The sequence below is a fragment of the Macadamia integrifolia genome, chromosome 9 (genome assembly GCF_013358625.1).
Source record: "Macadamia integrifolia cultivar HAES 741 chromosome 9, SCU_Mint_v3, whole genome shotgun sequence".
Classification (NCBI taxonomy): domain Eukaryota; kingdom Viridiplantae; phylum Streptophyta; class Magnoliopsida; order Proteales; family Proteaceae; genus Macadamia; species Macadamia integrifolia.
In genome coordinates, this window is record NC_056565.1 from 14,392,274 (window position 1) to 14,405,941 (window position 13,668).

The 13,668-nt window shown below is 47.7% G+C and overlaps 1 protein-coding gene across 1 annotated transcript in view; it reads left to right on the top strand.

Moving 5' to 3' along the window:
• The first annotated feature begins 9,742 nt into the window (after positions 1–9,742).
• LOC122089542 (cytochrome P450 94A1-like) overlaps positions 9,743–13,668 on the top strand; it is a 26,121-nt gene continuing 22,195 nt past the window's right edge. The window contains exon 1 of the mRNA XM_042659281.1: positions 9,743–9,782. Within this exon, the coding sequence (XP_042515215.1) occupies positions 9,743–9,782 (40 nt within the window). The remainder of the gene's footprint in view (positions 9,783–13,668) is intronic.

The window sequence follows — 13,668 nt, forward strand, 5'->3', positions numbered from 1 at the left end:
AGACCTAGGGAGAACCACCCAGAGTGTCCATCCTCGATGATTCATCCTCTAGCGGCGATACTTCAAGCGGCTCGAGCTCTGACAGTAGCTCAAGCTCGGGTAGTAGCTCGATTTCTGAGTTTGTTGAGGTGGTCTCACCAGTGATCGAGCCGACCAGGGTTGATCCTAGATCTGGAGTCCCAGCTCAGGCCCCTAGTGCCATGGTGGCAAGTACTTCAGTGATCGGGCCATCTGGTGCGGGAGGCTCAGAGGGAGGCCTAGCAGAGTCTGAGGGGGAAGGCTCTGCTTCTTCCTCTGGTGGGAAAAAGACTACTACTACCACCAAGAGTATTCTGAAGGTCCTAGACTTGATCCAGGCTCAGTACAGTGTCCCCAAGTATGTGGTGATGTGTGTCCCTGAAGACGACGAGCGCGTGGACACTTCTGGGATGAGGTGGCCCTCTATAATGTTGCCTTCCAGAGCAGCCTCAGGATTCCAGTGCCCAAATTGGTCAGCTCGGCTCTAGAGTACTGGGACCTTGCTCCAAGCCAAATTACCCCCAACTCCTGGTGCTTTCTTCTCGACTTTGAGGTGTTCGTCTCGAAGCTAGGCCGAACTGCAACACTGAAAATTTTTCGCAAACTATTCTTGGTGAAGAGGCACACCTCGGGGTGGTTCTACTTCACCAAGAGGGATAGGGATGGTCCCTACGCGAAGTTGAACTTGTTCCTTAATATGCCCTCCTCGGTGAAGAAATTGAAGGAGCGATACTTCTATGTAGCGATGGAGGGGAACCCCTTCAAGGGCAACTGGACAAAGCCTAATTTGTCAAAGCTGAATCGAGCTCCAAAGTTGTCCACGGTTGACCTCCAAACCTTTCAAATGTGTTTTAGTGGGGAGGCGTGGATATACATGTCACACCCCATTCACACTGAACCAGGAAAGTGACCGAGTTAACACCGGTTAACCCAAACCTACCAGGATCATCAGATACTGTATTCCACCACAACATACACACAACTAATATAAACTCATCAGATCAGCGGAAGACTAAGTTTTACCTGTGAATAATCCCATAATACTTGATACCCGGATAGTGATACAATAATTATATACATTTGGGCCCGAAGGCATGATATTTACACAAAAAGAATAAAATTCAAATATCAAGTACATAAGGAAATCCACCAAAACAATCAGAGTACACAGCTCGGCTCGGTATCAAGGCTACAGCTCAGCTCGGCATCAAGGGTTGAGCCCAGCTCGGCATCACGTAGTAGAGCTCAGCTCGGCCTCAGAAGTGGAGCTCAGCACCGCCTCAAAGGTGGAGCTCAGCTCGGCCTCAGAACTGCTGTCCCGCAGCACAACTCTAGCACAAGCAGTCAGTGCCGTGCTCTAACTCCTCAGGGGTCCACCAGTCCTCTTCAGGAAACTCGACTGTGGGACCCACCCCATGCTCTTCAGATGTATGACCTGCAAAATCATCTAAAAAGGGGTGTACACGTGGGATGAGCTCACTAGCTCAGTAAGTAGAAAGATGGACCACACAGCAGTCCACACATCACAACACATCATATGCACTACATGCCATGCTATACATTTTAAATCATATCCACCTAAGCAACATTACTAAGTCCTTGGTTTTAGTGCTACTACAACCACAGTGCGCGTATACTCCGGGTACGAGCCGCGAACTCCCTCCCGCGATACGCCCATAGGGCTGTCGGAGAAGGCCCACCGTGAGTACTCAAAAAAGTAAAGACAATGCTGTCCACCGGCTCTCAACAGAAATGTAAATGACTGAAAATAAAGGTGCTGACTCCAGCAATTTAAAAGCAGTACGATTGGCCCTCTTGAATGTACCACCGGGGTTACCGACTGTCCTACATGACTCGTCGGACGTTATGTCTAACCGCCACAGTGACCCGACACCCGCGACCACTGCTTCCCCCCAAATGATAACCCAACACCTTAACCCCTGTTGGGAAGGGTCGTAGCATGGGATGGTGAGAATCCTAATACCGCATGCTCCTATATGACAATAGTACGATTGCATAGTGCCTCCGTGTCCCATTCCACGGGCCACCAATGCACTCGTCTCCAAGCCGACTACGGCATCTAGTCTATCAATGCAACATGCACAATGATGTCCACATTCAACATATAAGCATCTCATTCAATTGGCAATTGGAAAGTAAACATAGTACATATGCACATCAATGTGTGGAATGAATAGTCTACATAGCATATTCATGATGGCATGACTAGACTAGATATAATTAAATGAATGCCAAACAATGCCTTGAAACAAGGCCAAACGTCCTCTCCCCACTTACTTGTAGTGTACAAGGATTCCCATTCGGTACGGGTGAGATCCGGTGCGAATCGGGTAGGATTTGGTGAACCTAACATAATTGAGCGGGGTTAGTACTTCACCATTTTAGGATCAAAATTAATGAGATCCGATGACAAAATCATGTTTAGAACGTCAAAAGAAGGTCACACGTCCGATTTGGGTCCAATCGGACATAAGGATCACCCTCGGGGCCACACGGGTGGGTCAGACAGGTGGGCAGTCTGGCCCACCAGTCCTACCCACCGGTTGTACCCGCCAGTTGGGCCAGGGGCCCCTGCTCGGACCGACGGGTAGGGGCCGGCCGGTATGGCCCACCGGTTGGGCCCGAAGGCCCCCCTGCCTTCTCAGGTGGGTACCCACAGGCGGGTAGGGGCCCACCGGTTGTACCCACCGGTCTTGGCGGGAAACACCCTATTTCTTCCCAGCTTTCTCCATTCTTTGAGGATTCAAATGTGGCTTTTTCCCACCCATTCTTCACACCTTCAAGGTCCTATAGGATGGTTCTAACCTAGATCTAGGTTAGATTCAAGTGATGGGAAACCATCTTACCTTCTTCGCTCAAGAATGACTTCAAACCCTCCAAATCACTTCAAACTCACAATGCTTCTTCCACCTTGTCAATGTCTCTTCAAATCCTTCAAGATCAACACATAAATCATCTATTAAACCTTAGATTCATCATTTCAAAGGGGATTTACAAGATCTCAAGAAACCATACTCGAATCAAGGGTTTAAAGCGTGGGTATAGTGAATGTTCACAAAACCCAACTTTGCTTACCTCTAACTGTAGATCTAGAGTTGAAGATCACTCTCCCGGCGCCGAAATGGGAAGATCAAGCTTCGGCGCCGCTGAAATCTCTCTTTTCTTCCTCTTCCTTTCTTCTTCCCTTTCTTTTCTCTCTCCTCTTTACTATTCTCACCAACGTACGGGTGACATAAATGGAAAGAAAAGAAAACATAAAGCTATATATATAATTCCTAATTAAGTGAATAGTGCACATGGATGGGTCACTCAGGTGGGTGGGTGCACCCACCTGTCCTACCCACCTGAGGGCTAAAACTTGGGATTTTGACTGGGTTCGGGCCTCGGCGTGAACCCCCCCGGCATATGATGTAGCATACTATATACCTTAAAATATGGCTACAATACCTGCTTTATCCGTACATAGCCTTATGGTAGGTGCATGTACACGGCTTGGGCACTCCCGCCTCTTCTGGCACTGGCTCGGACTTGTCAGGCCAACTGGTGTTTAAGGTCACCCGTGCCATCATAGCCCATAAGAAACCCGCTCTGACTTTCCCTGGCTAGGTTTCTGCATGATTAAACCGGTTCAACCGTGAAATCAGATCGAGTTTAAGAAGCGGGGTATTACAATACAAATGCTGCAGGATGACGACTTCCTCTAGGAGTGGGAGTTGAGTGAGGTCCCCAAAGAGGGTGAGGATCTTAATTGAGTCTGGTCACTTTGTTTATTCAACTCGGTCATTATACTGATTCAGCTCGGCTCATCTTTGTTTTGCAATGGTAAACGTGAAGGTGGATAACAAAGCTCTTGCCGCGGCGGTGGCAGAGGCGAGGAAGAAGGAGGCGGCCGAGCAGGCCGCAAAGAAGAATACTGACAAGGGCAAGGCCATATCGAGCCCAGGCCTCGGTGGGAAGACCATTTTGCCCACCAGAGCTAGCCTAAAGGCCTCATCAATTGTCATAGGGGGCAAGGTTGGTAAGGTGGTACCCCTACCGTCCAGTACATAGCTCGGTACAGGACTCTGAGCTAGACCAAGGGCAAGGAGCCAATGGGTCCTTCAGGAGACAAGGGCCCGGGGTAGACCAATACATCGGACTGGGCTATTAAGGGCCAGGAGGGCCAGAAGAGGAGGCACGGTAACCCGCCCAAGGTGGCTCGGAAGGGGAAGAAACCCCTAGCCATATGGGAGGACCTGATGAAGAAGCTGTCTGATGTTGATTCGCGAATCAAATATACGTGCGGATGGGCGACGTGAGTATCCTCAGCCTTTCTCATGTATTTTCTTTAATATCTTAAATACTTCTGACCACTCTATTGGGTCTTTGAAGATTTTCACTTTTTCGGTTGAGGCTTCCCAACGGTTCGAGGATATGGCCGTTTGCTGTTCAAAGTTGGAGGCTAAGGTGAAGCACCTTCGCGGGGAGCTGCTCATGGCTATAGGCCAATTGAAGTTCGAGAAGAAGAGGCCCGTTCTGAGGAGCAACAGGTGAGAGACGCTAAAGTGAGGGCTGACGAGCTGGCACACGAGGTTGCTAAGCAACTCGAGGTCAACAGTGACCTAGTCAAGGGGAAGGATGCACTTCAAAGTGAGCTGGCTGAGGCTCAGGACGCTAGCAAAAGAAGGAAGCAGAGCACGCAGCTCAGATAGACAAGCTGACAAAAAAGAACCGGGTTGAGCTGGCAGTGAATGATGAGCTTGTTGCTGAGAGGTGGTTGAACTCCGTAGTGGGTCAGCAGTGGTTGGTTAAAACGAATTTTGCCTCTTTTATAGCTGGCTTGGACCAAGCCATTAAGTTCATCCTGAGTAAGACACCAGACTATGATCTGTCAAACTATGAGCAGCGTGCTCCCGACCCCACTCCTTCAGTGCAGCTCGTGTCGCCAGACCGAGGTTGGTGAAGAGGTGACCCAAGCTGACCCCAAGGACTTAGCCAAGTGAAGAGTCAGGCCTCCTTAGACTAGCCCCCCAAGCCCTGTAAATTTCTTCTTCTTCTTCTTCTTTTTGGTAAATGCCTCCTTCGAGAGTTATGTACTTTGAGGGTTTTTTCCCTCTTCTCATGAGTGAAAAATATTTTCCTTTGACACCTTCGCTTCTCAGAACTTTTATGCTTCCTTGTTTTCATGTACTTCAAGTGCAGCTCCGAACAAGTTTTTTTTTTTTTTTTTTTTTTTGAGGAATAAGGATTCGTCTGGCCATTAAAGTGCAACTCCATTGTCTAGATGAACTCATATGTCTGCCATACGGGCTCTTGAGGTGTCATGTATAGGTTCTGCCATTGTAGTACCGGGTTGGGGCTCGGTCCTAGGGATACCGAGCTGGGGTTCGATCTGTGCCTTTGTAGATGCCAAGCTGGGGCTCAGTCTTGGTGCCTTAGGTACTAAGGTCTTGGGGTGCTTGGGTTTGGTCTTGGTAACGTCAAGATAGGGCTCGATCTTGATGGGTGCCGAGCTGGGGCTCTGTCTTAGCAGGTGCTGAGCTGGGGCTCTGTCTTAGAAGATGCCAAGTTGGGGCTTGGTCTTAGCACCTTAGATGCTAAGGTCTTTCAAAGTGCCAAACCTAGGTTTGCTCTTGGCAGCGCCGAGCTAGAGCTCAGTCTTAGAGGGTGCCGAGCTGGGGCTCGGTCCTGGAGATTACTGAGCTAGGGCTCGGTCTTGTTGCCTTATTTGCTAAGGTTTTGAGGCGTCAAATCTGGGTTTGGTCTTGGTAGCGTCTAGTTGGGGCTCGATCTTGGAGATTACTGAGTTTGGGCTCGATTTTGTTGCCTTAGGTGCTAAGGTCTTGAGATGTCAAATTTGTGTTTGGTCTTGGTAGCATCGAGCTGGGGCTCGGTCTTAGGGGTGTCGAGTTGGGGCTCGATCTTGTTGCCTTATTTGCTAAGGTCTTAAGGCGCCAAACCTGGGTTTGGTCTTGATAGCTCCGATCTGGGGCTCGATCTTGGAGATTGCCGAGTTGGGGCTCGATCTTTGGAATAGTGAGTAAGCATTTGAGAGAGAACTTCTTCGTTTATTAATATGTCGCATGTACTTGTAACAAATACATTGCTTCGAAATAGAGTCAAATCTGCTTCATGAATGAAATTGAATAATGTAATATGAGAACTGAAAACATGAAATATATAAGACTAACACCTGGACGTGCGGGACTTCAATGTGATATACTGATAAAATTTTTTGAGATTTTTGACATTCCATGCCCTTGGCATAGCTGTACCCCCTGAGTCTGCGAGTGGTAAGTACCGGGGTAAACCACTTTAGAGACAATGTAAGGGCCCTCCCAGCTCGCCCTTAACTTGCCTTCATTTCTCAGGTCTGCTACCACTGCTTTCCTGAGTACTAGGTCACCTACTATAAATCCTCACGACCGAACCTTTCGGTTGTGATAATGCCACACCTTTTGCTTGTAAGCTTCATTTTTGCATTAGTGCCTCTTCTCGAACCTCGTTTATAGAGTCAATGTTTGCTTGAAGCCCTACATCAGAATGAAGCTTGGACCATCTCCACAGGGGCTAAGGCTTCAGTTCCTTATGCCAGTCGAAAGGTGTTTCCTTTGTGGGGGTCCGACCTGAGGTACGATAGGCCCAGAGCACACTGAGTAGTTGGTCGGCCCAGTTTTTCTTCTCCCGATCCAGCCTTTTCTTGATTCCATCCAGAAGTGTGTGGTTGACCTTTTCTGCTTGGCTGTTTGACTATGGGTGTGCGACTACAGTGTTTCAAAAATCAATATTGAAGTTGTTGCAGAAGAGCCTAAATTTTCAATTGTCGAATTGTTATTCATTGTCAGTTACTAGTACTTTTGAGACATCGTAGCGGTATATGATGTCATCTTTTATGAACTTTTTCACCGCCTCCTCAGTGATCATTGCTTGGGGACATGCTTCCATCAACTTCGTAAAGTAGTCTATGGCAACAATCAAGAACTGGACACCACCCTTGCCTTTCTTGAACTGTCCTAGGATATCCATTCCCCGTATTACGAATGAAATCGGATAGATAATGGAGTTAAGATTTGTGGTCGAGACATACGGTATAGGGTTGTGTACTTGACATTTAAAGCATCGCTGGACAAAATTTATTGCATCTTGCTGCATCTTTGGCCAGTAGAATCCTTGGTGTAATACCTTGTAGGCCAGTGCCCTTCCTCCCATGTGGCCTCCGTAAATTCCTTTATGGACCTCACAGAGTGTCTCTTCAACTTGACTCGATGTGAGGGACTTCAGCAGGGGCCAGGATATTACCCTTTTGTACAATACTCCTCTTTGGAGGGTGTAGTTGGTTATTCTCCTCTTAATTGCTCTTGTCGCTATCTGATCTCCAAGAGGTGCCCATCTCGCAAGTAAGCTGTAATAGGATCCATCCAGCTCATCTCAGCTGGCTGTGTATCATTTCTACAAATCATTTCTTACTCATAAGTTGGTTTTTTCAGTACTTCAAAGTATATCGAGTTTGCGCAGTCATTGGTTTCGCTGTGGCCTGTTTGGAGAGGGCATATGCCGCTGTATTTTCTTCTTGTGGAACTTGTACCATTTCAAATGTACTGAAGCTGATGATCAGGCGACGGACTTCCTTTAAGTATTTGATCATTCTCTCTTCCTTGGCCTCATAGTGCCCGTTGACCTAGTTCACAATTAGCTGGGAGTCACTATGCATGATTAGGTCATCTATCATTACGGCCTTTGCCAACTTGATTCCTGCTATTAGGGCCTCGTACTCTGTTTTATTGTTTGTCACAAAAAATGTAAATCTGAGGGCATACTGTATTGTGAATGCCTCTGGACTTTGTAGCACAAGTCCCATGCTAATCCTTATCGAGGTGTTGGATTCATCAACAAAGAGCTTTCACTTTCTGTTTGGCTCGGTCTCTGCTCCTAATTCCACCTCTGTCTATATGCACTTTACTAGGAAATCTGCTAGTGCTTGGCCTTTGATTGCACTCCTGGGCCAAAATTCTGTCATGCTCGCTTAACTTGACAGCCCAGCTCACCATCCGCCTTGCTACACTAGGGTTATGGAGTGACTCCCTGAACGACTGATTTATCAGTACAGTACGGCTATGGTGTGTGCTTGGAAGTAAGGTCTCAGTTTCTTTGTTGCCATGACCAATGCCAATGCAAACTTTTCAATCCTTGGGTACTGTGTCTCTGTGCCGAGGAGCACATAACTTACGTAGTAGACAGGATTTTGGAGTTTTCCTTCTTCTCTTATGAGGATTGCACTAACGGCCACCGGGGATGTGGCGAGATAAAATTGGAGCACCTCTCCTGGCTTGGGTCAGCTCAATAGAGGGGGTCTGGTCAGGAGGGCTTTAACTTCCTCGAATGCCACTTCACATTCATCCATCCAGCAGAATTGCTGGTGTCCTTTTCCTCCTTTCAGTAGCTTGAAAAAGGGAAGAAATTTGTCTCTAGCTCGGGATAGAAACCTGTTCAGCGCAACCAGGCACCCCATTAACTTTTGGACTTCGCGAATGTTTCTAGGCTGGCGCATCTCTTGAATAGCTTCAATTTTGGAAGGATTTGCCTCTATTCCCCTCGGTGACATCAAGAAGCCCAGCAACTTCCCAGAGTCACTCCAAATGCGCACTTGGTAGGGTTTAACATCATTTGGTTTTACCATAAAACATCAAAGGCTTCCCTCAGGTCCAGCACATGATCGGTGTCATTTGCGTTGTTGACCAACATGTCATCAATGTAGACTTCTATGTTTCTTCTGATATGGCTTCGGAACATAGTGTTGACCATTCTCTGGTATGTGGCTCCTGTATTCTTGAGGCCAAAGGGCATCGCAGTGTTGCAATAGTTACCTTGAGTGGTGAAAAACATTGTCGTCTCCTCATCTTTAGCTTTCATTTTTATATGGTTGTAGCCAGAGTATGCATCCATGAAGGTCAGCATCTCATGGCCTGCCGTTGAGTCTATGAGGAAGTTGATCCTGGGTAGGGGATAACAGTCCTTAGAACAGGCTTTGTTTAGATCAGTGTAATCTATGCAAATCCTCCACCTCCCGTTGGACTTCGAGACTATGACAACATTAGCCAGCCAGGTTGGGTATTTTACTTCTCTTATGATCCCCACGGTTAGAAGTTTGTCAACTTCCCCATTGATGATTGTGTTCCACTCAACTGCAAAGTTCCTGCACTTCTGTTGAAAAGGCTTGAAGCCAGGATTAACGTCCAGACTATGTTCAGTCACATCCCTTGGGATGCCTGGCATATCAAAAGTCTTCCATGCAAAGAAATCAGAGTTTTTACCTAGGACGTTCAGGATTTCCTCGCGATGTTGGGAGCTCAGTAATGCTCTAAGCTGGATAGTCTTTGTTGGCTCAACCTCGGTTAGTGGGACAGTGAGCAACTGTTCCACAGGCTCAGCTCGGTTTAAAAGGCTTTCGGCATGGTAATCGATGATTTCTACCATGTATGCTGCGCTACAGCATGGTTTCTTGACAGACTTTATGAAGTTGGCATAGCACTCTCGAGATTCCTTCTGGCTGGACCTACATTTCTCGATTCCGTTGCTGGTGGAAAACTTAACCTTCATATGCTTAGTGATCACAACTGCTCCAAGGCCATTAAGATCAGGTCGGCCAAGGATCACATTGTATGGTGAGGCTATCTTGGCAACCATGAATGTGACCATGGTGGTGGCCATTTGAGCTCCCTGACCGATGGTTACTGACAGGTTGACTACTCCTTCTAGCTCTGCAGGTGTGCCTGAAAATCCATACAGAGGCCCAGGGGCGGGCTTTAAGGATCTAGTGCCAAGCTTGCTCCCATGTCTACCAGCACCCTGTGGAAGGGGTGGTTGGCCACCACCAATTGGATTACGATAGCATCGTTATAAGGCCAGTTCAGTTCTTCTAAGTCCTTATCTGAGAATGTGATGGGAGGATCTATCTTGAGGGTCTTGACGGGTTGTTCTATGATGCACACGAATCGTGCATGAGCTTTGGCCTTGCTTACTGATTTCACGGTGGGTCTGTCCTCCCATGATGGTCAGGATGGCCGGACCCACAGGCTAGTTATGGTATGTGTCAGCTCGATCCGCGCCTGACTCCTTAGGTGGCTCGACCCAGCCTCATCTCTCCTCGGCTCGGGTCATTTTTCACCATATTTCTGCTTTAAGTACTTGTTAAGGTACCCTACCTTAATGAGCTCATCAATCTCTCTTTCCAGTGACTTGCAATCTTCAACGTTATGTCCATGATCCTAGTGGTATCGATAGTACCAGTTGAGGTTCCTCTTCTCTGGCTTAGCTGTCATTGGTTTGGGCCAGCGAAAGTATTTCTAGTCCTAGATCTCTAGAAGCAATTTTTTTTGTAAATGACGAGCTTGTATAGTTGAGGCTCCACTGTGTCAAGTGGCTGATCTGTCATGTTCTTCTTCAGCTCGCGGGAGTCATCCCTGGGCTTTACTGGTATCTTATTTTCTTTCTCTGGTAGCTCATTTTTGTCAGTTATCCCTCTGACAACTAGGACCTCTTCTATGTTGGCATACTGGTTACACCTTCTTAGCAGCTCGGGCATTATGTCTGATAGGTCAAGGGCCAGAGATAGGACCAGATCAGGGTATGTAACCCGATTACACAATGCGCTATATGCTACTCCATCTGGTAGATTTTTCACTTCCAGTGTTGCCTTGGTAAATTGAGCGAGGAAATCCTGTATAGTCTCCCCAGACCTCTGTCACATGTTCATCACGTTCTAAGAGGTCTGCTTCTACTTCATGCTAGCTTGGAAATGAGTGAGGAATGCCCTTGTCAGTTTTTCATAGCTATAGATGAACCGAAGCCTCTAGTTCGACATCCACACCAATGCGACACCCTTCAGTGAAGCTGTAAAAGCTCTACAGAGAGTTACGTCTGATCCCCCATAGACTGTTATGGCTAAATTATAGCACAGAAGATGATCGTAGGGATCAGCGGTGTCGTCGTATGTGTTAAAGATGAGCACCACAAAATTTGGGGGCATCTCAGCATCTATCAACTCATCGGATAGTGCATTATAGGATGGGGTCACCGTTATGTTGGTCGGGTGCCTCTGCCTTGGCATTCCTTCTATTCTCTCAGTGAGACGCTAGATGCGTCATTCCAGGTATTCCCTTTTCTCCTCGACTCTGCGGCTCGAGAAGCAGCATTAGCGTTTAGCTCACCTGGAGCTTCTTTCACCATCCTGGTGTTTGTCAGGTTGGTCCTCTCTGTGTTGATGCGCACCCCTAGCTAGCCTGGGTGGTGAGTTCTGACGTCCTACCCTGGGTGGAGATCTATAAGCATCTCGTCTCTCGGGGCTCTGTTCTTGAGTTGAATGACGTGCCCTCCCCTTCTGGGCAGGTGAAGGCCCTCGCTGTCATCTCTCGGTGGGAGATCAAGGTGGCATCGAGCGAACTATTTGTGATGTCCTAACAGACCCGCTCCTTGCTGTCGATTGAGGGGCAACACTGTTATTAGGTGTTTCGTCTCGAGGTTGCCTGTCCGGAGCTGGTCTGGCCAACTAAGTAGAGCCTATGCGGGGTATAGGAAACACCGAGCAGAACTGGGATATGAAGTCCCACACCAGGGTGTTAGTTGCCAACACCTACAACTGTAGATTCTAGATTTGTTCTTCCATAATCTGGTGGGTCATCCAGGATGAAGGTCCTTGGTGAGATTGTTGAGGGTTTCAATTGCGCTGCCCTCCCTCTCCTAGAGTAACCCCTACATTGGCCTGAACCTGTGAAGGTCTCAGAACGGGTGTAATACCCCGCTTCTTAAACCCGGTCTGATTTCACGATTGAACCGGTTTAACCATGTAGGAACCGAGCCAGAGGAAACTAGAGCAGGTTCCTTATGGGCTATGATGGCACGGGTGACCTTAAACACCGGCTGGCCCGACAAGTCCGAGCCAGTGCCAGAAGAGACGGGAGTGCCCAAACCGTGTACGTGCACCTACCATAAGGCTATGTACGGATAAAACAGGTATTACATCCGTATTTTAAGGTATATACGTATGCTACATCGTATGCTTGGGGTGGGGTTCGCGCCGAGGTCCGAACCCGGTCAAAATCTCAACTTTTTGGCTCTCAGGTGGGTAGGACAGGTGGGTGCACCCACCTGAGTGACCCATCCAAGAGCACTATTCACTTAATTAGGAATGGTATATAAGGCTTTATGATTTTCTTTTCTTTCCATTTATTACCCTCGTACGTTGGTGAGAAAAGTAAAGAGGAGAGAGAAAAGAAAGGGAAGAAGAAAGGAAGAGGAAGAAAAAGGGGATTTCAGCGGCGCCAAAGCTCGGTCTTCCCATTCCGGTGCCGGGAGAGTGATCTTCAACTCTAGATCTACAGTTGGAGGTAAGAAAAGTTGGGTTTTGTGAACATTCACCATACCCAAGCTTTAAACCCTTGATTCGAGTATGGTTTCTTGAGATCTTGTAAAACCCCTTTGAAATGATGAATCTAAGGTTTAATAGATGATTTATGTGTTGATCTTGAAGGATTTGAAGAGATATTGACAAGGTGGAAGGAACATTGTGGGTTTGAAGTGATTTGGAGGGTTTGAAGTCATTCTTGAGCAAAGAAGGTAAGATGGTTTCCCTCACTTGAATCTAACCTAGATCTAGGTTAGAACCATCCTATAGTACCTTGAGGGTGTGAAGAATGGGTGGGGAAAAGCCCCATTTGATTCCACAAAGAATGGAGAAAATGGGGAAGAAAGTGCCTTTTCCGCCAAGACCGGTGGGTACAACCGGTGGGCTCCTACCCGCCTGTGGGTACCCACCTGAGAAGGGGGGGCCTTCGGGCCCAACCGGTGGGTACCACCGACGGGTACAACCGGCGGGTACCTACCCGCCGATCCTAGCAAGGGGTCCCTGGCCCAACCGGTGGGTACTACCGGCGGGCCCCTACCCGTCGGTCCCAAACCGGTGGGTAAAACCGGTGGGTAGACAGCCCACCTGTCTGACCCACCCGTATGGCCCCAAAGGTGATCCTTATGTCCGATCGAACCCAAATCGGACGTGTGACCTTCTTTTGACGTTCTAAATACGATTTTGACATCAGATTTCATTAATTTTGATTCTAAAATGGTGAAGTACTAACCCCGCTCAATTATGTTAGGTTCACCAAATCGTACCCGATTCGCTCCGGATCTCACCCGTACCGAACGGGAATCCTTGTACGCTACAAGTAAGTGGGGAGAGGACGTTTGGCCTTGTTTCAAGGCATTTGTTTGGCATTCATATAACTATATCTAATCTAGTCATGTCATCATGAATATGCTATGTAGATTAGTCATTCCACACATTGATGTGCATATATGCTATGTTTACTTTTCAAATGCCAATTGAATGAGATGTTTATATGTTGAATGTGGACATCATGGTGCATAATGCATTGATAGACTAGATGCCGTAGTCGACTTGGAAACGAATGCATTGGTGGCCCGTGGAATGGGACACGGTGGCACTATGCAATCGTACTATTGTCATATAGGAGCATGCGGTATTAGGATTCTCACCATCCCGTGCTATGACCCTTCCCAACAGGGGTTAAGGTGTTGGGTTGCCATTTGGGGGGAAGCAGGGGTCGCGGTTATCGGACACTGTGGCGGTTAGGCATT